A 25,639-nucleotide genomic window follows, 5' to 3' on the forward strand; every position below is an offset into this window, starting at 1 on the left:
TTTTGATTTTGGTGATTTTTAGAGTCATTTGCTAAAAAAAGCCAGACTGACCAACCTTACATGAAAGGCCCATCCACCCGTAGAACAGGGTTTGTGTTTTTGTCGCCTTATTGGAATTAAGATATGTTCAATCATGTTCCACAATGGAAATAATACTAGCAAAAAGCAATGATTTTTCTTGTACATGTAGCATGAGCTTTCTCCCTTCACCTGTCCTGCCTTATTTTTATTTGCTTAGAGAAATTTATTTTAAAAATGTATAAAATGTGGCATTATGATCCAAACATAGTAAGACCTATCTTCCAAGGTCTATGGTAAGACAAACACGATGTTGTATATTTGTGGATGCCATCATACAACCTACATTTAGCCACATATGGCGGTAAGGTGTATACACAGCTCTGTTGCAAATTCAAATTAATTAGCATTGATTCCCATTTGACCAGATATCCAGATCATATTACATTATTCACAGCTAGGATGTACAGTACAGCTGCACCTAATAGCAAGGTCATGATCGACGGAATTGGGCTTTTAGGTACCTAGAAATTAAAACATGAGGTTTTTGGATGTTTTGTACAAATGTTTTCAAATGCTTTAATTTGTACAAATAGTCTGGATCACCACATACATCCATTTAGTATTCCATAAAAATATTTAAAATGAGAGATCTAACGACAATAAAAACATGCATTTACAAAACACATGTAAGCAAGAACATTATAGAGAAAGCTGCTGAAAGACCAAGAAGGGCCAGAATGGTAGCCTTTCCCTAATTAAAATATAATATGAACAGGATGAAGTTACCAAAAAGTGAAGCTGAACCTAAATGATTTACAATTACAATAAACCAAAATACAAGACAAAGAACTGTGCTCAGGATGAAAATTCAAAGATTTTGTAACCACTTTTCTTCATATTGCTACATAGATCAGATACCGATTAGTTAGATAATTGGCTGATTTAATATGTAACCTATATCATCAGTAGAACACTACTATATTGCCAGTATGTTGTGTATTATATTATGGATTTAAATTGGTTCCAGATGAAATAATTACGGTATGCATAAACATAGTCATTAAAATATAAATCTAGAATATACAACATATTATATTTAGATTTTAAATTGGTTCAAGATAAAATAATTTATCTTAATGTGGTCATTAAATTCATACCATTTGAACACCTATCTCTCTTCAGTATTCAATTTGATGTAAATGCAATTAGAATTGTTTTGACTATAAACTGACATATTAGCAACTGATATCCACTATTAGAAATCGGGCTTTGATTAGTTGTAAATGGGATTATTGGTCATTGCAATGTTATTGCAACTAATATAAAGTCGGTTACCAGACATGAAACACAGATTGACAGGCTATATACAAATACTTGATGCAAGACTAACAAAGTTTAGAGCACATCCATAGTTGTTGGACAGTGTATCTAGTCTTGGTATAAGACCAGCAGAGGGTGATAAGACAGCTGACCGGCCAATCTCTCCAAATATGGGTGCCTCATCATCTGTGCAGTGAGGGTGATCCAAGTGACTTGTGTGGTAATGTGTAATAACTGTCATCTTCAGTAGATAGTACATGTATATGGTTGGATAAAAGGGGTTTCAAGTCATACATTTTACCAATTTGCAAAGGAAATTGAGGATAGAGTCATGATGGTATTTTGACTATGTTGTTATGGTGGTGTAGTAGGTGCCTACAATTTTTGTATAGTTTGGGTGATAGTTGATGAATATATTTTTGTTCAGTGTGTGTATCTTAACATACATATTAAGGTACATGGCATCAATATCTTCTGCATTTAAGCAAGAGCCTTACATGTACTTGTTTTGTGTATGTGTTTGTTTTGTTTGTTTGTTTGTTTGTTTGTTTGTATGCTTCTGTTGGTTTGTTGATTTAAAAATCAGGACACAACATTTTTTAGAAGTAATTCTAACCATTTTCAGAACCAAAACCAAACTGTATTTAATGTTATAATTGAAAATGTAGCATACACTGTACATGTATACGTACAATGTATTGGAAAATACAAGTAAGATAAAATGCTCTTGTATGGAGTAAAGTAAAAGCCACTGAGATACATACATAAGATAAAATAATGCTATTGTATGGAGTAGTAACTATAAATCAGAATTAATAATTTTGTGCCCCATTGAGGAGAGAAGCTATACCGGTACTGTATTAGTGGTAATTTTTGTGAGGGTTTTATTTTTGTTAATTTCATTGATAGAGGTTATTATGCAACAATTGTAACAACCAAAGGTGAAAATAAATGGGCTACAGGTCTTGTTTCAGGCCCGGTACTTCACTATTGTAAAAATCAAGCTACACTTATTGTCCTGAACCATAGCGCATCACCATGTAGTCTGAGATACCCATGAAATAAGAAATGGTGAACCAAAATGGGTTTCTACTACATTGTATATATTCAAGTAAAAGGCAGAAATTGAGCTATAATTGTTGAATTGAACTATGTCATTGATATTAGGCTGTAGGCACTAGACTGACTGTCAGCGTTACTTAAAAAAGTGAGTCCTGTTTAACCTAAAGTGATCCATCCTGGACTGGACTCAAGTCAGATGAACCAGGACTCACATTATTATCAAACTGAGTCCTGGTATAAAAGCTTTTATTTTAAAATAGTACAAAATCGGTGAAATGCAAAAAACGAAGTTGTGAAAATTTCAGCTTTTACAGTAGTTTTACCAACAGATCCATTGGAGCACTTAATCCAATACTTGTACATGTATAACCTAAATCAAACAATTGATGTGACTGAAATAAAACCCAATCTTACAATGATTCACAAGCTCACCATGCACCCCACACATACACTCATCAACACAACTCCCCCCAGTTGATCCATGAGTGTTACTACAAGACTCCTCCTCATCACACACACTCATCAGTCAGTACACAGTTCTGTAACCCCCAGTAGGCTTCTACATAATAGAATGACCTTTGAGTATGTTGGGTACAAAAATTCAATTCATCAACTTGAGGTCAAGTTTGTAGCCATGCTTATTGGGTGGAGGTTATTGAACTTTGTCATTGGGGATGAGATGATTGTAGTGATGACATTCTCCACTTTGGCTTTATTCCATGTTGATTCATAGTAAACGTTATAGTCGTCGTCTGAATGCTAACGGCCGACGGCTCGTTTTCACGTCTGCACCTGCTGCGTTTAGATGTCTAATCAATGCTATCATCACAGGCGGATACGGAGCATAGTTGAATCGGGCCTAATGTTTCCCTATTATTTCCCCCTATACACTTCCTACTGTTTTAGTAATAGTGACTTGTGCTTGTTTTAAATTGCTCCATCAATGCCAAGTGTGTTTTAAGTGAGTAATTGAGTTTAGATACTAGAAGCTAGGCTGAGACAGCATATTCGGAAAATGATTCTGTTATTTGGTCACAAAAGTTTTAAAGTACATGAATTAGGTACATTGTAAGTTTAGCAAATTCCAGATTAACTAATTATTCTTTGCAAAACAAAATTTGTTACCGAGGTAATTTTCCCACTTTTGCAATATTTTAGGATATATCTGGCATTTTCAAGCATGTGGCATTTTCAGCTTTTGGGAGATAAAGTTTTGATTTTTGACTGACTGAATCATTTTCTATTCGTAATTTGTATCTTTGTCAATTTTGTTACAGTACAAGATCTTTGCATTATTTATGTTTGACCGAAGCCATGCAAAACACGATAAAAGGCAATATTAAAGGGAAGCTGTGACTTTAAAAATAGCATCAGTAATTCAAAAGGACAAAACAGACAAAAGAAAAAAAATGTACTTGAATAAACACCAATTATTATACAGGCCCGTAGCCAGCCCTCCGAGTTAGGGGGTTCGTTTTTGCAGATTTCTGTTAAGTATAACTGATGAGTAATGGCACAGAAGGGAGTATCAAGCCGCTGAACTCATGGCAAGAGGGGGGTGTCTGAGGGGGATGTTCCCCCTCAGAAATGGGAGAATTTTGAAAATGAAGTCCCAATTGATCGCATTTGGTGCACAATTTTTACATTATTATCAGAAATATATGGTTTCAATTTATTACTGCAAAGAGGCAAATTAGCACGGTTAAAACAAGAAAAAGTTGCAAATCAGGCATAGGGGTGTCTGAGCTGAAAAATGAAGTCCCAATTGAAGGCATGCATGGTGCACCATTTTTACATTATTAGGCCTATCAACATATTGGTTCAATATATTACAGCAAAGACGCAAATTAGTGCGGTTAAAACAAGAAAAAGTTGCAAATCATCAGGGGCAGGGGGTGTCTGAGGGGGATGTGCCCCTCAGAATGGGAAGAATTTTGAAAAATGAAGTCCCAATTGAAGGCATTTGGTGCATTATTTTTACATTATTATCAGGAATATATATGGATATATTATAGCAAAGAGGCAAATTAGCTCGATAAAAACAAGAAAAAATTGTTAATCAGGTGCGTTATTTCATCACAAATATTATCAATTATCTTATTTTCCTATGTTATATCACTCCCTTCATCTCTGAACTAAGCTTTCTCGGTTATCGTTTTTTTGCACACCAAATTTTTTTTTTTAAATCTTCAAATCTAGATGAGATAAAGAGGCAAATAATGACTCTGCTGTATTTATAGCATTAAATTAAGTCATAGGCCTACATAAACTGGGCGTCGGGGATTTTTCAAATCGTCCCGCTAATCTGAGCCTAAAATTAATAGGAGTAAGTGCTTGGCAAGCCTTGAGAAAATAACAATTTTTGTGCTAAAATGGCCATTTCAACCACATTTCCCATGTTCTCCTTTTTTGTGTCAAAATTTTAGGGGGTTCGATCGAACCCCTCGAACCCCCCCTGGCTACGGGCCTGTTATACAGAGTATCAATCATAATTTTTTGAGTTGCCAACAATATTAAGACAAATTATGATCCATATTGTTAGCATGTAATTTTGTTCTTTAAAATTAATGCCAACAAGTTAAGAGAAAGTGATGCATCTTATAATTTAGAAATCTGACAAGAGGTCAAATGGTTTGTGTAATATGCAATAATATTTTCACAATTTCTTTGATGTATTTATAGATTTGTTCTAATGCACCTGTCCTATCTATCTTGTCCTTCCATTTATCAAAATCATATGTCTGCATCTCTTTTTAGCTATGATGATGTCTACACTTTATGACATCTTTGTGAATCTGTGAAGTGTGGGAAGTGACCATCATTGCCCATCTCTTAAAGTGACCAAACAAATGACCTTTACATAACCTGTGCTCTTAAGTACAAATTAACTAAAATAGGGACTGACAAAATGCACACACAAAAAAAAAGAAAAAGAAAAACTGCAATTGAAAAAATAAAATGTACGTCCACTGCAATTTTCATTTTCGACTTCGCTCTCTTTCTATGACACTATAATTAGGAGATGACGTTACAACCTTAAATGTCCCATTTCCTGTCACAAATATTCCTTTCTTCAATATTTTCTCAAATATTTTCTCAAAGCCTTCATGAATGTTATTATTTTCAAAAAATAAACAAAAACAAAAAACCAAGGCATAGGAAGGTTGATTTTTAACTACACCTGTTGAAAGCCCTATCTAATTCTGTACCCTAAAGTGGTTAAAACTGTTACACTATGTTATTTGTCAGAAAGTAAAATTTAAAGGGAAACGGTTTTGAAACCTCTTTGAGATGCGCAAAATCGCACAATTCACTAGGTCCCTATACTACACTTTGATGAGTAATCAATCAATAAAACCCAGGCTTGGGTTAATGAACTTGAACTGCCACTTGTTTGCTCACTCATTATCTCCTAGCTCAAATCAATTGATTATCATACATCTGCTCAGATTTTAATTAAAAATCATGCAAGAAATTGTGAAATTTTATAATTTTATATATGCACAGATGATGTTGTGGTAAGGTGGAGGAGCTTGAGATGGTTAAGAAATTGTCCTGGGTTGCCTGGTCAAGTTAGTAATTGGTAATTACATTATGGGAGGGTACCTAGGATAATTACATTGAAGGGAATTATCCTATGAGCAGTTTGACTCTTATTGCCCTTCAAAATGTCTCTTGGTGGTGTGCCCTGTGTTGGGTTTTTGTGTGGCTAAAGGGGTGGGTGTATTGAGGGTGTGTGTAGGGGATGGGGTGTGGGTGTGGGATGGGGTGTGTGTATGGGATGGGGTGTGTGTATGTGAGGTGATTTGAGAGTATGCATACGTGTACGACGACTACGTACTAAAACCTACAATGCCTGTTGTTTCCAGATGAAGCAGTGTTGTTAATTTACCGGTAAATTAAAAATGGCGGTAAATTACCGGTAAATTACCGTAAAAAATGGTAAAATAAGTAAATTAAGTAAATTATAATTAGAGTTATATTGAACAATAAAAATTCAATTCTTTCCGTATTAAGAGCTACATAGATACTTGAACACAGTCCTGTTTTGTTGAATATACCTTTCCAGATGAAAATCAGCTTCATAAATAAAGTTGAAGTTGTAAGAAGTGAAACAAAAGTCATGTAGTATTTACATACATTTTTAACAAGTGTTTCAATGTTTTCTCTCATATAAAACAACACACAGACACAGAGCCTGTGTAGGGCTGTAGGCACTTGACACTAGAGTCCTGGACTATATCGGAGAAACCTACATTCTGTTTTCATTTTCATGGTACTCTTGGTAGAACATTTATGCTAGGAATTTCAATTGAATGAACACAGCTTTTGATGCAAAAAAATTGTCAGGCTGTGTTCATTCAATTGAAATTTCCACAAATTCCACTGTATACCCTATCTCATGACTGATGGTACATGTAATGAACCTGGTCATTCATAATATTTGGATCTGGTTAAAAGTAAACTTTTCAAAAGTTATACTTCAAGGATGCTAAATTTGCTAATCACAACTTACATGTAGAATAAAATGACAATGTTTTACAGTGGTACCCAAAATATGCAGGGACTACTTTGGTAAAACAGAGACAAAGAGCATTTATATTCAGAATGAAGTTCACTCATATTTGTGACAAAAATATGGGAAACTTTACCTTGAGTAGTACAGTTCCTTAAAATGTTTATAAAATATAGAAAGCTCATGACATAGTCAAGCCATGGTCAACCCCTCAACCCCCCTGGAAGTACCATCAAGAGGGCTTGGGAGGGGGTGCTGTTTTCAGTGCTTTCATAATGAGGTGTTGTTAAATTATTTCTTGCAAAAAATGTATGATTATGAGTGTTAAAATGCAGTACAAATGAACATGTTGATCAGGTGAATGCACAATCACTGACACTTTCTCTACTTGCTACTTTAGTCTATGTAGTACAGTATGAGACCTATGGGCAGTTTAGGTAGTAGGGGTCTACAAAATCATTATTTCAAGTAAAGTTGTGCAAATATTGCAAACAAAATTGGCATCTAGTATAAAACAAACAAACAAAAACAATATTTGAAGTTTTAATTAAAAAAATCCTTTTATTTCATATTTTACTTAATTTACTTATTTTACCCTATTTTACCACGGTAAATTAAGATGGCGGTAAATTACCGGTAATTTACCATGTAAATTAACCGGTAATTTACCGACTCACAACACTGGAGGAGTGTCACTGATCTGTTCTGTTTCCAGCTGTAATAATAAGCTATAATATCAGAGAGAAAAAGTACAGTGTACATTTATCATTTTCATTATAAGGTCAGAAATAATATGACTGTACCAGGAAAACACACCCTTCGTTAATTTCATCATTGTAATACAATCGATCTTAATCCATTATGAGTTGAATGGCGTATTTGCATGTGTAGTATCATATGAACCTATAGAGCATGGTGACCTGTCATGTTGCAGCATTATAGATACTGATTAAACTCGCTAACCAAGGAGACATCAGTTACAATGTGAGCAACCTGCTGCCTCCGGCAAATTCCCCAATCGCTCTACCGGACAGGCGGCGACTTCCTTCTATTTACCGAGCTTGTATTATTAAAAAACATAAAATGCCAAATGAATGATAAAATGCCATTGGTTAAAATGGCTCTTTTCAAAGCTTGGGGTGTATAGTTGAAATGGTGAGTTGTGTTTTGGTGAGGTATATTTTGGTCACAGGTAAAGAGCAACTTTTGGGTTAGAATAGGATAATGTAAAATTGTAAATGTAAATGATGTATAAGGTCTTTCTATTGGGAGAGGTTTCTGTGTTCAAAAGTTTTCTTCATCAGAGTTGACACATTGGGCTTTCACTTGTTTCAAATGTTGAAAACAGGTCTTCAACACAATTTTATAGGCTGATATTATATTTATTTCAATTTTACTGCAAAAAGGGTGCCCAAATAGCACAGGACCAACAGCTTAACATCCCCTCAGAAGGACATAGTTCTCTCATGGTTTATTTACCCAATGTGAAGTGAACCATTGCTCTGGCAGCAGTCTGAATTCTAGAAGCCAAAATGTGCATCACAGTGGCACAGAGTACAGCACATGCCTTCCCGGGTGGTAAAACTTTCCTGTTCATATCACTTAAACGAAACATATTTCAGGCTTAAATTTCACCGGAGTTATGAGAAAAATGAGAAATTTCATGTCATCTGTACTTTGATATGATAAAGTAGTTCATAGTACAGGAGCAGCAACCTCAAAAAAATGACTTCGTTCATCCCCCACTACATACAAGGTTTGACACCATAGGTAGTTAGTATGGACCCTCTAGATCACTGCTAGGTAGGTAGTGGACTCAAATTGTGGTATCACTTTTTTTACAGGTCATTTTATGTATGGACGATAATCGCATAAAATCACAAAAAATAGGACAAAATTAAGGGGTAGGGGAGATATAAACTCCAAGAACTCAACTTTTACTCATGATTTTGAATTCATTTTGGTATCAATATGTAGCTAAATGATTTTCCTAACTTTCTAGTATTATTTTTAAACAAAAACAGGTTTCATTTGAGCATATTTGGAAGTATATAGTCCATAAATGAGTGGTAATCTGATTTTTTTTTTTTTTTATGTGTAAAGTTTGACATTGGCCTCAAATCTCACAACTATAGCACTTTATATTTTCAAAATTGATTCAGTTTCCATTTTTAATTTTTAATTTAAATTTTAATGTTTTATTTTGTTTTTAATGTTAAGCATATCAAGGGAAACATTATTGTAACAGTTCCAATCATTATAATATGTATGAGTTCGTTGGGGTGTCTGTGGGACGAGGTGTGTGTGGGGTGCTGGGTGTACATAGGGTATGTGTGGGGAGGGATGAATGTGTGTACATGTCTTAATATGTCACTACACTGCACCAACTTCCATTTACAAAATCCGTTAAGTTTCCATTGATGTAATATTTTTAATATTTATGTGTAGGACGTGAGTAACCACTGGGAAAAAGACAAAAAAATGTTTAAAAAAAACCCAAAAAACCCAACAAAAACTGATGTTGATTTCCCTCGTATATCAGCATAACATAGAAAAATATTAAGGGTAAGGAAAATAAATCATCAGAACTCAATATTTTACTCATGATATTGACTTCATCTTGGTATTAATTCTATTTAATTCAATTCAATATGTATATCTAATTGATTATTATAACTTTTTAGTATTATTTTAAAGCAAAGCAACCATTAGTTGTCAGGTAGATACACAGAAACTGTGAGAAAAGGGTACGTTTTCTATGTCTAACAGCGTAAATATGACAATATTAAGGGGTAGGGGAAATATAAACTGCCATAACTCAACTTTTACTCATGAAAATGAATTCATCTTGGTATCAAAATGTATCTAAGTGATTGTTCTAACTTTCTAGTATCATTTTAAAGCAAAGCAACCATTAGTTGTCAGACAGATATACAGAAACTGTGAGGAAAAGGTAACTTTTCTATGTCTAACAGTGTGAAGATGACAATATTACGGGGTAGGGGAAATGTAAACTGTCATAACTCAACTTTTACTCATGAAATTGAATTCATCTTGGTATCAAAATATATCCAAGTTATTGGTCTAGCTTTCTAGTATTATTTTAAAGCAAAGCGACCATTATTTGTCAGGCAGATATACAGAAACTGTGAGGAAAAGGTAATTTTTCTATGTCTAACAGCGTAAAATGACAATATTAAGGGGTAGGGGAAATTTGTAACTGTCATAACTCAACTTTTACTCATGAAAATGAATTCATCTTGGTATCAAAATGTATCTAAGTGATTGTTCTAACTTTCTAGTATTATTTTAAAGCAAAGCGACCATTATTTGTCAGGTAGATACACAGTATTTGTGAGGAAAAGGTAACTATTCTATGTCTAACAGCATAAATAAATATGACAATATTAAGGGTAGGGGAAATATAAACTGCCACAACTCAACTTTTACTCATGAAAATGAATTCATCTTGGTATCAAAATGTATTTAGGTGATTGTTCTAACTTTCTAGTATTATTTCAAAGCAAAGCGATCATTAGTTGTCAGGTAGATACACAGTAACTGTGAGGAAAAGGTAAATATTCTATGTCTAACAGCTTAAATATGACAATATTAAGGGGTAGAGGACATATAAACTGCCATAACTCAACATTTACTCATGAGAATGAATTCATCTTGGTATCAAAATGTATTTTGATTGTTCTAACTTTCTAGTATTATTTCAAAGCAAAGCAATCATTAGTTGTCAGGTAGATACACAGTAACTGTGAGGAAAAGGTAAATATTCTATGTCTAACAGCTTAAATATGACAATATTAAGGGGTAGAGGACATATAAACTGCCATAACTCAACATTTACTCATGAGAATGAATTCATCTTGGTATCAAAATGTATCTAATTGGTTGTTCTAACTTTCTAGTATTATTATAAAGCAAAGCGACCATTATTTGTCAGGCAGATATACAGAAACTGTGAGGAAAAGGTAAATTTTCTATGTCTAACAGCGTAAAATGACAATATTAAGGGTAGGGAAATTTATAACTGCCATAACTCAACTTTTACTCATGAAAATGAATTCATCTTGGTATCAAAATGTATCTAATTGGTTGTTCTAACTTTCTAGTATTATTATAAAGCAAAGCGACCATTATTTGTCAGGCAGATATACAGAAACTGTGAGGAAAAGGTAAATTGTCTATGTCTAACAGCGTAAAATGACAATATTAAGGGGTAGGGGAAATTTATAACTGCCATAACTCAACTTTTACTCATGAAAATGAATTCATCTTGGTATCAGAATGTATCTGATTGGCTGTTCTAACTTTCTATAAACAAAGCGATCATTAGTTGTCAGGTAGATACACAGAAACTGTTAGAAGGGACCGTTCACAAACACTTGTAAGGGGGAGGGGCCTGATGCCAAAAAAATTCATCGCAAACATTTTTCGGGCCCCCCCCACCCACTTTACAGACCTCAAAAATTTTAGGGTCCCCTTTTTGACATGGAAATTATGGGTCAACCCCATAGAAAATCATATAAACTCAATTTTTCCAAGAAAATTTTTGGTCATTTTTTTCAGCCCCCCCCCCCCTTAGGAGGACCACAAATTTTCAGACCCCCCTTTCTGCCCCATTAAGGGTAGGGGAAATATTACCATAACTCAACTTTGGCTGCATTAACTGTGAAGGGGAACACGGGAATACAAATCGTTGCACCAAAATTTGAATGTAGTATACGATTGAGGTTTCTTATACGTTAATTGGTGCAATTGGACCATTTTTAAAATTTGACCTTTATTTATGATATTTTTGATATATTCGACGTTATAACCCCTGAACTAAGCTTCGTAGAACTATGACAATTGTCTTCTTTTAAATTCTTAGCGATGAGAGGAACAATTTGAGATTACAACATTACAACATCATTTTTTAGTATTGGCCCCATTATGACCTTCAATCCCTCGTGGGAAACTTAATTGCTTTTAAAATAATGCCAGAAAATGAGATCAATCAAATAGCTACATATTGATACCAAAATGGAATTCATTTTAGCCAGTGAAACTTGTGTTTTGGTGATTTGTATGTCCCTTACCCTTAATATTGTCATATTTTACGCTGTTAGACATTGAATATTAACATTTTCATACATTTTATGTCTATCTACCAGACAACTAATGACTTAATTGCTTTTAAAATAATACTAGAAAGTTAGAACTATCAAATAGCTACATATTGATACCAAAATGAATTCATTTTCATCAGTAAAACTTGAGTTTGGGTGATTTGTATGTCCTCTTAACGCTTAATATTGTCATATTTTACGCTGTTAGACATTGAATATTAACATTTCCATACATTTTATGTCTATCTACCGGACAACTAATGGCTTAATTGCTTTTAAAATAATACTAGAAGGTTAGAACTATCAAATAGCTACATATTGATGCCAAAATGAATTCATTTTCAACAGTAAAACTTGAGTTTTGGTGATTTGTATGTCCCCTACCCCTTAATATTGTCATATTTTACGCTGTTAGACATGGAATATCAACATTTTTCTCATATTGTATGTTTAACTACCTGACAACTAATGGTTTAATTGCTTTTAAAATAATGCCAGAAAATGAGAACAATCAAATAGCTACATATTGATACCAAAATTAATTCATTTTCATCAGTAAAACTTGAGTTTGGGTGATTTGTATGTCCCCTTACCCCTTAATATTGTCATATTTTACGCTGTTAGACATGGAATATCAACATTTTCTCATATTGTATGTTTAACTACCTGACAACTAATGGTTTAATTGCTTTTAAAATAATGCCAGAAAATGAGAACAATCAAATAGCTACATATTGATACCAAAATGAATTCATTTTCATCAGTAAAACTTGAGTTTGGGTGATTTGTATGTCCCTTGCCCCTTAATATTGTCATATTTTACGCTGTTAGACATTGAATATTAACATTTCCATACATTTTATGTCTATCTACCGGACAACTAATGGCTTAATTGCTTTTAAAATAATACTAGAAGGTTAGAACTATCAAATAGCTACATACTGATACCAAAATGAATTCATTTTCATCAGTAAAACTTGAGTTTTGGTGATTTGTATGTCCCCTTACCCCTTAATATTGTAATATTTTACGCTGTTAGACATGGAATATCAACATTTTTCTCATATTGTATGTTTAACTACCTGACAACTAATGGTTTAATTGCTTTTAAAATAATGCCAGAAAATGAGAACAATTAAATAGCTACATATTGATACCAAAATGAATTCATTTTCATCAGTAAAACTTGAGTTTGGGTGATTTGTATGTCCCCTTACCCCTTAATATTGTCATATTTTACGCTGTTAGACATGGAATATCAACATTTTTCTCATATTGTATGTTTAACTACCTGACAACTAATGGTTTAATTGCTTTTAAAATAATGCCAGAAAATGAGAACAATCAAATAGCTACATATTGATACCAAAATGAATTCATTTTCATCAGTAAAACTTGAGTTTGGGTGGTTTGTATGTCCCTTACCCCTTAATATTGTCATATTTTACGCTGTTAGACATGGAATATCAACATTTTTCTCATATTGTATGTTTAACTACCTGACAACTAATGGTTTAATTGCTTTTAAAATAATACCAGAAAATGAGAACAATCAAATAGCTACATATTGATACCAAAATGAATTCATTTTCATCAGTAAAACTTGAGTTTGGGTGGTTTGTATGTCCCTTACCCCTTAATATTGTCATATTTTACGCTGTTAGACATGGAATATCAACATTTTTCTCATATTGTATGTTTAACTACCTGACAACTAATGGTTTAATTGCTTTTAAAATAATGCCTGAAAATGAGAACAATCAAATAGCTACATATTGATATCAAAATGGAATTCATTTTCGTCAGTGAAACCTATGTTTTGGTGATTTGTATGTCCCTTACCCCTTAATATTGTCATATTTTACGCTGTTAGACATGGAATATTAACATGTTCGTACATTTTATGTCTATCTACCTCACAACTAATGGTTTAATTGCTTTTAAATAATACTAGAAAGTTAGAACTATCAATTAACTACATATTGTTACCAAAATGAATTCATTTTCATCAGTAAAACTTGAGTTTTGGTGATTTGAATGTCCCCTACACCTTAATATTGTCATATTTTACGGTACTACACATGAAAAATTGACATTTTTTAAACATTTTATGTCTTTCCAGCTAACAATTAATGGTTATTTTGCTTTAAAAGATTACAACAACCAAATAGCTATATATTAATGCCAAAATGAATGAATTATAATGAATAAATGTCGAAGTTACGTTGGTTTGTACGTCCCCTAACCTTTAATATTGTCAAATTTTACGCTGTTACACATTGGAAAATTAACATTTTTATCATATTTTATGTCTATCTTATGGTTTTTCTGTTAAAAATAATACTGGAAAGTTAGATCAATCAATTAGCTACATGTTGATACCAAAATGAATTCATTATTATGAGTAAAGGTTGAGTTATGGTGGTTTTTATTTCCCCTACCCTTAATAATGCCATATTTGACATGGTTATACATAGAAAAGTAACCTTTTCTCACATTTTATGGCTATCTACCTGACAATTAATGTTTGCTTTGCTTTAAAATAATACTAACACGTTTGAACAATCAATTAGCTACATATTAATTCCAAAATGAATTCATTATCATGAGTTGAAGTTGAGTTATGATGGTTTATATTTCCCCTACCCCTTAATATTGTTATATACACATGCTGCTACATGTGGAAAAGTAACTATTTTTTTATATTTTCAGTCTATTTTCCTGACAAACAGCGGTTGATCTCACCCCACACATATAAATATTCAAAATATTACATGAATGGCAACTTACCAAACAAATTTTGTTAATAGAACTTATATAGTTCAGCCGAAAGTGACATATTAAGACATGTAAAACACCCCAACCCTGAACCCTATACACACCTCAAGCACCCACCCCACATACCCACCCCACCTACCCCAAACCCACACAACACAAACCAACATGCAAGCAAACATGCACATACATAAATATTTGAACCAGAACATCAAAGTTTGCCTAGATATGCTTGATATTAAAAAACAAAATTAAAAAATGGAAACTTAATTAATTTTGAAAATAGAAATTGACACAATAGTAAAATTTGAAGCCAATGTCACAAAAACACCCACCCTACGCATTGTTGTGAAAAATCTGATTTTTCACTAGTGTATGGACTGGCCACTTCAAATCATGATCAAATGAAACCTAGGTTTGCTTTCAAATAATACTAGGCAGTTAGAACAATCAATTAGCTACATATTCATACCAAAATAAATTCATTATGAGTAAAAGTTGAGTTCTTGGAGTTTATATTTCCTCTACCCCTTAATTTTGTCCTATTTTTGGTGATTTTATGCGATTATTATATCGTCCATACATAAAATGACCTGTAAAAAAAAAGTGATACCACAATTTGAGTCCACTACCTACCTAGCAGTGATCTAGAGGGTCCATACTAACTACCTATGGTGTCAAACCTTGTATGTAGTGGGGGATGAACCAAGTCCTTATTTAGGCTCCCTGTGGGATCTTGCTCCTGGACTATCAGGAATGAGGCTGTCAATTGGGTCATACATGTACACCTTTATTGTATCCTTATAGTAGTTTTAATTGACGTACATGTATATAGCTTTGTCTTGTTTAAAGATGAGAGTAATGCCATGTTGGATTTTGCAGTGATAGGTTTGAATTGTAAACATGTGCTAACTTAATCCATCATGCGAGGCATATACACACACATAGAAGAGCAATTTGTCCTTATGTTGGTGATGCAACACGTAAACGCACTAATTCGAATCTGTCACTGCCAAATCCAATATGGCGTTCATACCACCACCGCATTTGCGATGCGTTGCTTTGCAATGCGGTGCGTTGTCGCACTGCAAACTACTGCATTGCAATATCGCAATAAAGTTAAATACATTTTAACTTGGAAATGCGACGACTGCATTGAGTTGCGGCAAAAGTAATCGATATATCGGCTTCGCAAAGCAACGCATCGCAAATGCGGTGGTAGTATGAACGGACCTTTACTCTCAACTTGAGATGAGTCGCAAATACATAGTAATACTATGATAACAATTACAGTGCACAAGGTGTGTTGAAAGGCGGTGGGTAATGTAAACTCGTCTCATCTATATGGACAACTCGCCTTGTAAACTCCTAAATTCCACAATTAATCATCCCATCATCTTCATCCTGCATCATCACTGTTGCTTTATCCCCCACAGTAACACCTGAGTCTGATTATTGCTTTCATTTGTCACCTTGCGAAGTTCACTAACCCATGGGGACCTTGTACATGTCTGATGTAATGAAGGGACTGTTGCCACTGGGGATGTGACTTGGAGCCTGAAAGGCCTAGTTACGAGTTAGACATGACAATTATTTGCAATTACGTTGATGTAGGTATAAAATAAAAAATGGATGGACAAGAGCATGCTAGCGGTCATTGAATTATTGAGGTGTGTGGATGGACATGGGTAATTGTAAGATTTGAGAGCCTCTACAAGCTGATGTACGTTAAGTTGTGAGACTTTTTTACCAAATGGGGTTCATTTTACAAATGGGGTCCATTGATTATGATGTATTCTGTGGTCAGCTTTTCCAGCATATTTACATTATATTAAATGCATATAATTGAGTTCTTAGGATCTTTGTTTCTTAATGTGCACTTCAGTGGCGTGCTCAAAGGGGGAGGGCAGGGGCCACTCTTGTTGGTTATTCGGGGGATTCAGCGAAAAACGTTAAAAACGTCAAAATTTGCTCCTAATCAGACTCCATTCGGGGCTGAACAACCTGGCCAGTGGCGTAACTAGGGGGCAGGGGGCAACATGCCCCGGCGCTACCGTTAGGGGGCGCCAAATTGACCAATTCAGCCAGAACCAGCATCAATTCTGCGCCCCTCCAAGGGATGAAAGTCAAAATTTTTGCACGCTTCGCGCGCATTTCAACACAAAATCAATTCAAAGAACATTTTAAGATCGATATTCAACTTCTAGCAACCAAAATTAATTAGTGGTATGCCTTATTTGTCCAAAATTTCGGTGGGGCTCGGGGGGGTGGGCGGTGGGGCGCCAACTTTGTTTCTTGCCCCGGGCGCTACCAACCCTAGTTACGCCACTGAACCTGGCCCACCACTTTCAATGTGCTGCACACACCACTGGTGCACTTTCATAAGAGTTGGGTATAAGAGATTTGACTTGTTTGCTTGCTTTTCTCTCTGTATACATGTTAAAATGTACCAAAATTGTATGACAATGATACAGGTTGCAGTGATCATGTCAAGTGCATCAAACTGCAAAAATTGCATAAAACCATGGATATTCTGAGACCCTCGGCCAGATGGCAAGAATTGTATCCATAATGTAGGACTTAATTGGGTTTAGATCATGAACATAATGCACTGGCAAATTGTAATATAATAGTAATACAAACATAACATATTTTCTATTCCTATTAGTATAGGATACTCTGCAAATGACAGGTATGATAGACAACCAGCCAACCACACCAACCCATTTCATCTCCTCTCCTCCTATTATTTGCACAAATCATAAACCGTTTCAACAAAAATTGTAGCAATTTCCTGCATCATACTTGTGTAAATGCCACCCTCTGATATGACCAGAATTTGACCGTTATTACAGTATGATCAGTTCGTCGGTCGCAACTCATAGTGGCATATAGCCATTTTCCAAATTTTCCGTTTCACATAGTGGCATATAGGTTTAGAGCTAGCTAATATCCTATAATAGTTATTCCTTGTTAACTATTTAAAGGAGTATTTCGTGATCCTGGCATCCTCTATTTATGTCATTTTTCATTAGATATCCACGAAAAAAATCTATTTCCAAAATTTCAGTTGATTCCGATTTTGCGTTTGCGAGTTATGCATGATTATGTGTATTACACTGCTCCATAGACAATGCGTTGTAATTTCTTTCTGGTGCACCAGAACGAAATTCAAATTTCACGATATCTTTGCTAAACGAATTAATCTGCAAGAAATATTTTGTACATAAATATTATGTAGCCAGAGGTTTCCAGTGATATAAAAATCTCAACTTTTTTGAGAAAAGTGGGGGATGAGGCTGTGGATCACGAAATGCCCTTTAAGATACAGTTTAATAGTTTGAACCTTTAAATGGAATCGGGCCACTGAGAGATAACAGTGGAGGAGTATCGACTCCGTTACTAGTAGCATATCCTTCAAAACCATTTTGCTCAGAGACGTATTTTGTCCTTCACGTACGACACTATGTGTTGCGACAGACGAGTTGAAAGTATAAAAACTCCTTGAAAAATACATGTTTAAGCACACCATTTGGGACATTGCTTCTGAACAGGCCCGTAGCCAGGAAGCAGTTTTGGGCAGGGAGTGGATTTTTGCAAAAGTTTTTGTGGTGCTTTATTTAAAATAGACATAGGTCCTGTATAATAGGCAAATTCACCGTGCATAGTGAGGTGGACTTTTGAGGAGAATTGGGATTAGGAGCATGCCCCTCTCGCTCTGGCTACAGGCCTGCCTTTGAAATGTTCCACAAGACGTACGTACCCCGGAGGGTTTTTTTCCTTGGTTGAAGGTATACAGGGATGTGCCATGGTTTTGGGGTACCTTTTCAGCAATTTTGGTATATCGATGGGTGAGTTTTCAGTGGAGGCCAATGCGCCTATTTGGGTGTTTTTTGTTTAAAATGTGTATACTGATAGGTGGCAAAAACAGCAAAAAGTTGGTATAGAGAAAGTCAGCATCCGAAAGTCTGTGTGGCACATCCCCGTAAAAATGTTTCGAAAGACACTTCGGTGCGTACATCTAATGCAAAACGATTGCACAACATGAACTTCTTCAAACAGCCTTAAAAATTGAAACAACTTGCTTCCCAATGTAAACTGTAGTTTTAGATCTGATCAGGCTATAACATCCCATATTTGACATAAATGTCAAGCTATTCCAGGGCTTCATTGCCAACACACGGCATGACTTTTTCACCTTTTTATACCAGTTTGCATACCACCAATATTTACTTGTAATCCATCACTAATGTATTTGTTTTGTGCGTTTCTCTCTCTCTCATTCTACAGATTTTGAAATAGTACCTAATTCAGCATTATGTTCAGAAGCTAGTACCTGTAGTGAGTGTATGGTTATACATCCATCATGTGCCTGGTGTATGCACCCAGTAAGTAAATAGCCATGGTTATTCCACAAAGAAGTCATCCTCCCTCTGGTATATGTAAGAGAACCAAGATATAGTATGAAATTACAAAATTGACTAATCTTGGTCCCAATTATACTGGTGGGTTTTTTTTTTGAATAACCATCTGTAGAATAAATAAACGAACCAAGTTGAATTTGTTGTTTATTCCACAAAGAAGTACGGTATCCCTCTCTCTGGTATAAGAGGACCAAGATTTAGTAGAATTAATACAGGTCGCCTTAATCGTTGTCATAATTATACCAAGCGAGATTCTTTGATAGAATAACTGAACCAAGATTTAGGAGAATTGCACACATGAACTATTCTAGGTGCAATGTATATACAGAAACTGTAGAACCGATGGCTGCAAATTTTTTGGCCAATCAGTTGCATTTGTCCAGATTTAACCAGCCAATCAGAACCTCACTGCTGATTTTACACTTCTAAGTCCTTGATACGGACTGCAACATTGATTCTGCCACTACATATATGCATTTTAATATTTTATGAAATCAACCCCACAATTTGAACTACGTAAACATGACAAAGCAAAAATCATATAATTTCAACATTTGTCAGTGTAATCACTGGTCCTTATGTACATTATGGTCCAAAAATGGTCTCATAAGTATGTTTACTTTCTTTACAGGTGGCACTAGATGGGCAGTAGGCGCATAACATGCAATATGGTGAAAATTGAGGCACGCATCATGATTAAGTTACTGCATTTGAAGGGTTAGGCCTACAATGCTCAGAAAATCTATGATGAAATGAAAGCAATCTACGGTGATGATTGCCCATCATATGGCACTATTACTTTTTGAAAAAGGAATTTCCAAACTGGCCACATGTCCCTCACAGATGAGCCAAGAAGTGGACGTCCATCACTTACGGATGCTGCGCCACAGTGAAAAAACTCAAGAAAGTGGAGGATCTTATCACGAAAAGGTTATGCGCCTACTTCCCATCTAGCGCCACCTGTGAAGAAAGTAAACATACTTATGAGACCATTTTTGGACCATAATGTACATAAGGACCAGTGATTACACTGGCAAAATTTCATCGGTATAGCTCTTTCACTTCTGTGTGATGTCAAAAACTTTTGGATACCCCCTCGTACTTGCATTCCTTAAAAAAAAAGGGGGAAACATAAGGACACTAATATGTGGTTGTCTATGGACACAAGCCAACTCTGTGCCAAAAGAGTTGGTATGAATTGATTGTTTGATTGATTTGATTGTATGGGCCTACATGTACTGTCAATCAAAAAATAAAATCCACAAAGGTCCACTTTATGTTATTTTTTGCAATAAAAAGGTCCAAACATGTGAAAAAATTGACAAATGTCCACTTTTTGGTGAAAAGGCATTCAAAGTGTTCAAAAATCTGTGCACGCGCACAATATTTTTCATTTGAAAAACGTCCACTTTTTGAAAGTCAGGCATCACTCCCCACAAAATTAATCCTGCGTACGTACCTGATTGACAGACACAAGTTTTTCAAAAAGTAACTTAGGCCTATGTATTGAAAGAGTTGGTACAAATTGATGGATCGATTAATTAGAAGAAAAGATTGTTGATTTTTAATTAGCCATAAAATTTGTTTGTACAATGACATTAGTGATTGAGTTCAAGTGATACAGTGGAGCGATCTCAATGAGTTGAGAAAATTTCATGGTCCTGGAGACCATCTTGTTGCCTTTACATTATGATCAGTCACTGGGCTGAACATACCAATTTATCTTGGCAGTTTTTCTAAAGTCTCAAGAGGTGCACGGAAATTAGGCCTAAATTAAATAAAATTTGTGGGATGTTTGAGCTTACGTTCAGGGTTGAAGATTTTTTCAATTTTTTAAAAATTAATTTTATTTTAAAAATTAATTTTTTTAATCTGTGTGATTTTTAAATCAAACAACCCTGCTTACGTTATTAATGCAGTTTCAAATTAAGTTGTAGTGAAGTGAATTATATTGCCTGATCTTAAAATACTTTATCAAAATATTTTCGAAGATCAAAAGGCATGGTATCCATTTCCTTTGATACTCTGAAACTCAAAACAAATCAAAATATTTTACGCACTATCTTCCTCATATTTTGTGTCAACAATCAACATTGGCATCTTTTGTCAGTCTGGTGCCAAAAGCTATCATTAATAACTGGCATTTGTGATAAATCACATTCGCAGTAATAGTTCAGATTTCATGCAATATGTGACATCATTTTTGGTGTGCTATGACTGCTATCTGCATTAGAGGTGAACCATAAGTTAACCAGAAAAATAAGCTTCTGTAATGCACGCATGCAGACATGGTCTAATGCAATAATGTGTATTGCTCCCAGTTATTTTGTTGTGGTCATTTTTCATGGTGAACTTGTACAGACCATGGTATTGAGACATTTTAAAACCAGCAACAAAATCTTTATGCTCTTTTGATGTATTCAGGCTAAGTGACATTTGTTGATCCATTTACCAGTGTAGAGTATCAAGTTTCTGATGTATCAGTGTTTTCACAGAGGTACACAAAATATTATATATCCCAAAAATATTATTCATCGGAAAGATTCTCACGGCACGTTTCCCACAGAATGTTTTCAAAGGGGAGAACTTTGCTTGATTTGTTCAGGGATTCACTTTCAATATGAAGCAAGTTGATAATGTATGAAAAGTGCCCATGTTTTTCTAAAAAAGAATTTGGCATGTAATTGGCATGACCACTGGGTACACTCTTAGATAAGATGTTCTTCGTGTATGTAGAACCCTCAATTGAAAGGGTTCTTGAAAATTAACCCAAATATGGTTCTTTCTCAGGTCTAAAATGGTTCTTTCTGACCTTGACAGAACCCTTTTGGGTCATTCGTAGAACCATTTATCTAAGGTTCTATATTCATGACATCTTTTTAGGTTCTACATAAGGAACAACCCAAAAGTTCGATGAAGCCCTATAAACGAAAGTCCTTTCGTTAGGGAGGGAGGGGGTCAAAAAGTCCGATTACGTTTGTAAACAAGTAGTTAAAACATCGGTCAAAGATCTTTTTTAAGGATTGGTATATATTAAAATATATAATTGTAAAATTTTATTATTTTCTGAAACTTGATATTGACATTTTACAGTGGTTGCTTCAAAATGATTTCAAATAAATAGAGTAAAAAAGTACTCACAACCTGCAACTTGTAAGTTAATTTTTCGAAGCAGCTGTACCGCACTTTGATTCTTTTTTTTTATTTGAAAATCCAGCAAGTCCTAATTTTTTATGAAGAAAAATATTTCAAAATAAAATAGAATTAGAGTTTCTTAAACATGATCAATATCCTAGCAATGTCGCACAGCTCCACAACCCTATCGACCATAGCGACGGCCATGTGCCCAATGAATACGGGTTTGGAATTTTTGATATTTGACACTTACGTTAGAGGGGAGGGGGAGGGGGTTAGCCTTCTAACGAAAGGACTTTCGTTTATATAGGGCTTCATCGAACTTTTGGGTTGTTCCCTAACCTTTTTTGTCTAAGAGTGTTGGAAGTGGTTGGCAAAGGGATGTACAATTTAAATTTAGACTAGTACAGACTCTGCACCATAAAGATGCAGCTACAAGGACTACTGGTGATAATCTGAATAATACTTAAAGGTAACTTACATTAAGTTCTCGAAAATGCCAAATAAATAACCATGGCCCCAACTGTTGAGAATTTTGTGTGTCTGTGTCCTGTGATGTAAGAGAGGAGCATGGCACACTGTGACTGGTTAGGCTATAATTTGCCTTTAGTGCGAGAGGGTCCCCAGTTCAATCAACAACAAAATATCAAATATTCTTTATCCCCATGGCTCATATGGAAAGGCATGGCATATGACCCATGATAAAGACTTTGTTACAGTCAGTTCCAATTGGAGTAGCACCAGATTCTACAACCCGCTATCATGTTGACTCCCTTTCACCTTTGTTCCATAACCATTAATTATGGTATAGGATATTTTTTGTTCTTGCTATAGACCGAATGAAATTTATTTAATTATGTTTGTACTCACTCAGGTAGCATTGTGTGTGAATTTTACATCCGAACTAAGTGCTATTCTTTTTTATGGGCATTTTAGTGTGTAAAATGGCCCAAAATGAGGGTTTTTCAACATTGCCGTCCATTTCTAATCGTCACCCCTATAGACTTTACATGTAAAATAAAAAGGCTCATAAAAATTTAATAGCACTTAGTTTGGATGTAAAATTCACACAAAATGTTTTTTGAGTGATTACAAAGATAATTAAATACTTTTCATTCGGGGGCTATGTGGAATTTTTCTTAATGTATTCCTTGTACATTGTACAATGACATTTCACAATAAAATGTCCATTGGAAACAAAGGTGCTTTACCAGGTGACTTGATCTGTTTGAAGATAGATTTGTTAGCAATAGCTCTCTGATTTAAGCTATTAATTAATTAATGCATAAAAAATAGGAAGTTTTTGTTTATGATTTTTGTTTTCGTCAAAGCACAAAATATTAAATTCTACTCATATAAACCATCATAAACTTAGCCACATAATATTGAAAATTTAATATTTATTCTGAAAACTGATTTACTTTAGTACATGATATAAAAGTGGAAATACTGAAAAGTCTTGAGAATACTGAATGTGTTTTAGAAGATTGCTCTCTGCATTATAGGTAGTCAACTTAAACCATCTGGAATAAGCAAGTAAGTAAGCAAGCAACTTAGCTGTGCATCCCTACATGTATGCATATGCATCTCATACCACATCAAAATCAAAGGTGAATCTACAGTATTCTCAAATTGAATCAAATTCTTCTTCTATTTATACATTTGGATATGTCACTGACTTCTGAGAGGAATAAACAAAACCTTAAGAAATTCACTGATTTTGTTAAGAAGAAAGTTTTAAAGTCAAGTTTCATTGATGTCATTAAATGCCAGTATGAGTACAGGAGAATCCCATAAAATTTCAAATCAATCCTAATTTTCAAACGATACTTTTGAAAAGTACAGGATTTCCTTTGTAAAGAAGCCTAACATTGCCAATTTAAAAACAAGTTAAACAGTTAGAAATCTGCAAAGTGCAAAAGTTGAATCCCGGAAAAATGTGCACTTTCGCTAGATTGATGAAAATGTGAGTTTTGAGCACAAAGCAGTTTAGCATTATTTGAAATCAGTCACTTGTACACTGGTCTACATTGGCTTTGCACTTTCAGTGCTCATAGTCAGTGTACAAGTGGACTGATTTGAAACAGGGCCATCGCCATGGGGGGTGCGACACCCCCCATGGCGATCCCTAAAAAAAGAAGAAAAAAAAGAAAGGAAGAAAGAAAGAAAGGGAGAGAGAAGGGGAAGAGAGAGAGAGGAGGGGGAGAGGGAGGGGGAGAGAGGGGATAAAACTACATTCAGTTTGTAATATAGGTCCTATTGGGCCGGTATATGGGGCCTACCATTTTACCTGTTGTGGGTCCATATGAAATGTGTCACCTAATGTGGTTCAAATTGCCATACAGTGCATAGCAATGCAGTGCATTCATATAGTTTTATATTACAGAAGAAATCTACCTTGTTGGGTTATCTTTTCATGTTGATGCCATTGACGGCTGAAATTAGCGATTGTACTTTAATTTAACACAATAAAGCACACAATAACTCTTGGGAATTGTTTACTATTCCTGGCAATAGTTTTCAAGTCATTTAAAGCAGTATACAGACTTTTTATTATGCATATTATTGTATGTATATATACGTTATTTAATCTATTGCCATTCTATTTCCAGTAATGTTTAAGTTCTAACGAATGTTTGATGACGTAAAATCGATAATATATTTCTGCTAGATATTGTATGTAACATATTATCGATTTTTCGCATCAAACATTCGTTAGAACTTAAACATTACTGGAAATAGAATGGCAATAGATTAAATAACGTATATATTGTACATACAATATTGTACGTACAATACTGGAGTCTGAAGCGCTTAACTGTCCGCTATCCAGCCAGGCCGGGCATCCAACCACACCATCTTATTGCATGAATGCTCTGTGGAAGTCACTGACTTGAGAGGTATTGAACCTCTCAGTGAGAATTTGTGGCAATTTATATGCACATTTGTTGTCATTTGTTTTCTTTGACAATATTGGGATAGAAACAAATTAGGCATTGGAGACGTAAATATGAATTCATTGACTGCCACATGCAGAGAATTCAATATTGTATAATCAAGTGGTGCCCGTCATAATTTCGGAGCTGAATATGGAAAAAACAATATTTTTATTGATTCAGCATCTTGGAAAGCAGGTTTCTTGAACTTGGCTGGAGACTTGGGTATCCTTGAGGGTTCTAACCACTAAAATGATGACAAAATATGTGCTGTATTTTATGTAAATGGGGCACTATATAGCGGGCAGTGGTATAGCCAGGATTTCA

The 25,639-nt window shown here is 34.7% G+C and overlaps 1 protein-coding gene across 1 annotated transcript in view; it reads left to right on the plus strand.

The window, feature by feature from the left end:
- The window catches only part of LOC140150258 (integrin beta-1-A-like), a 123,864-nt gene that overhangs the window by 40,205 nt on the left and 58,020 nt on the right, over nucleotides 1–25,639 (plus strand). Inside the window, exon 3 of the mRNA XM_072172261.1 lies at nucleotides 19,108–19,205. Coding sequence (XP_072028362.1) covers nucleotides 19,108–19,205 — 98 coding nt within the window. The remainder of the gene's footprint in view (nucleotides 1–19,107; nucleotides 19,206–25,639) is intronic.

The sequence above is a fragment of the Amphiura filiformis genome, chromosome 4 (assembly GCF_039555335.1).
Source record: "Amphiura filiformis chromosome 4, Afil_fr2py, whole genome shotgun sequence".
Taxonomy (NCBI): Eukaryota; Metazoa; Echinodermata; class Ophiuroidea; order Amphilepidida; family Amphiuridae; genus Amphiura; species Amphiura filiformis.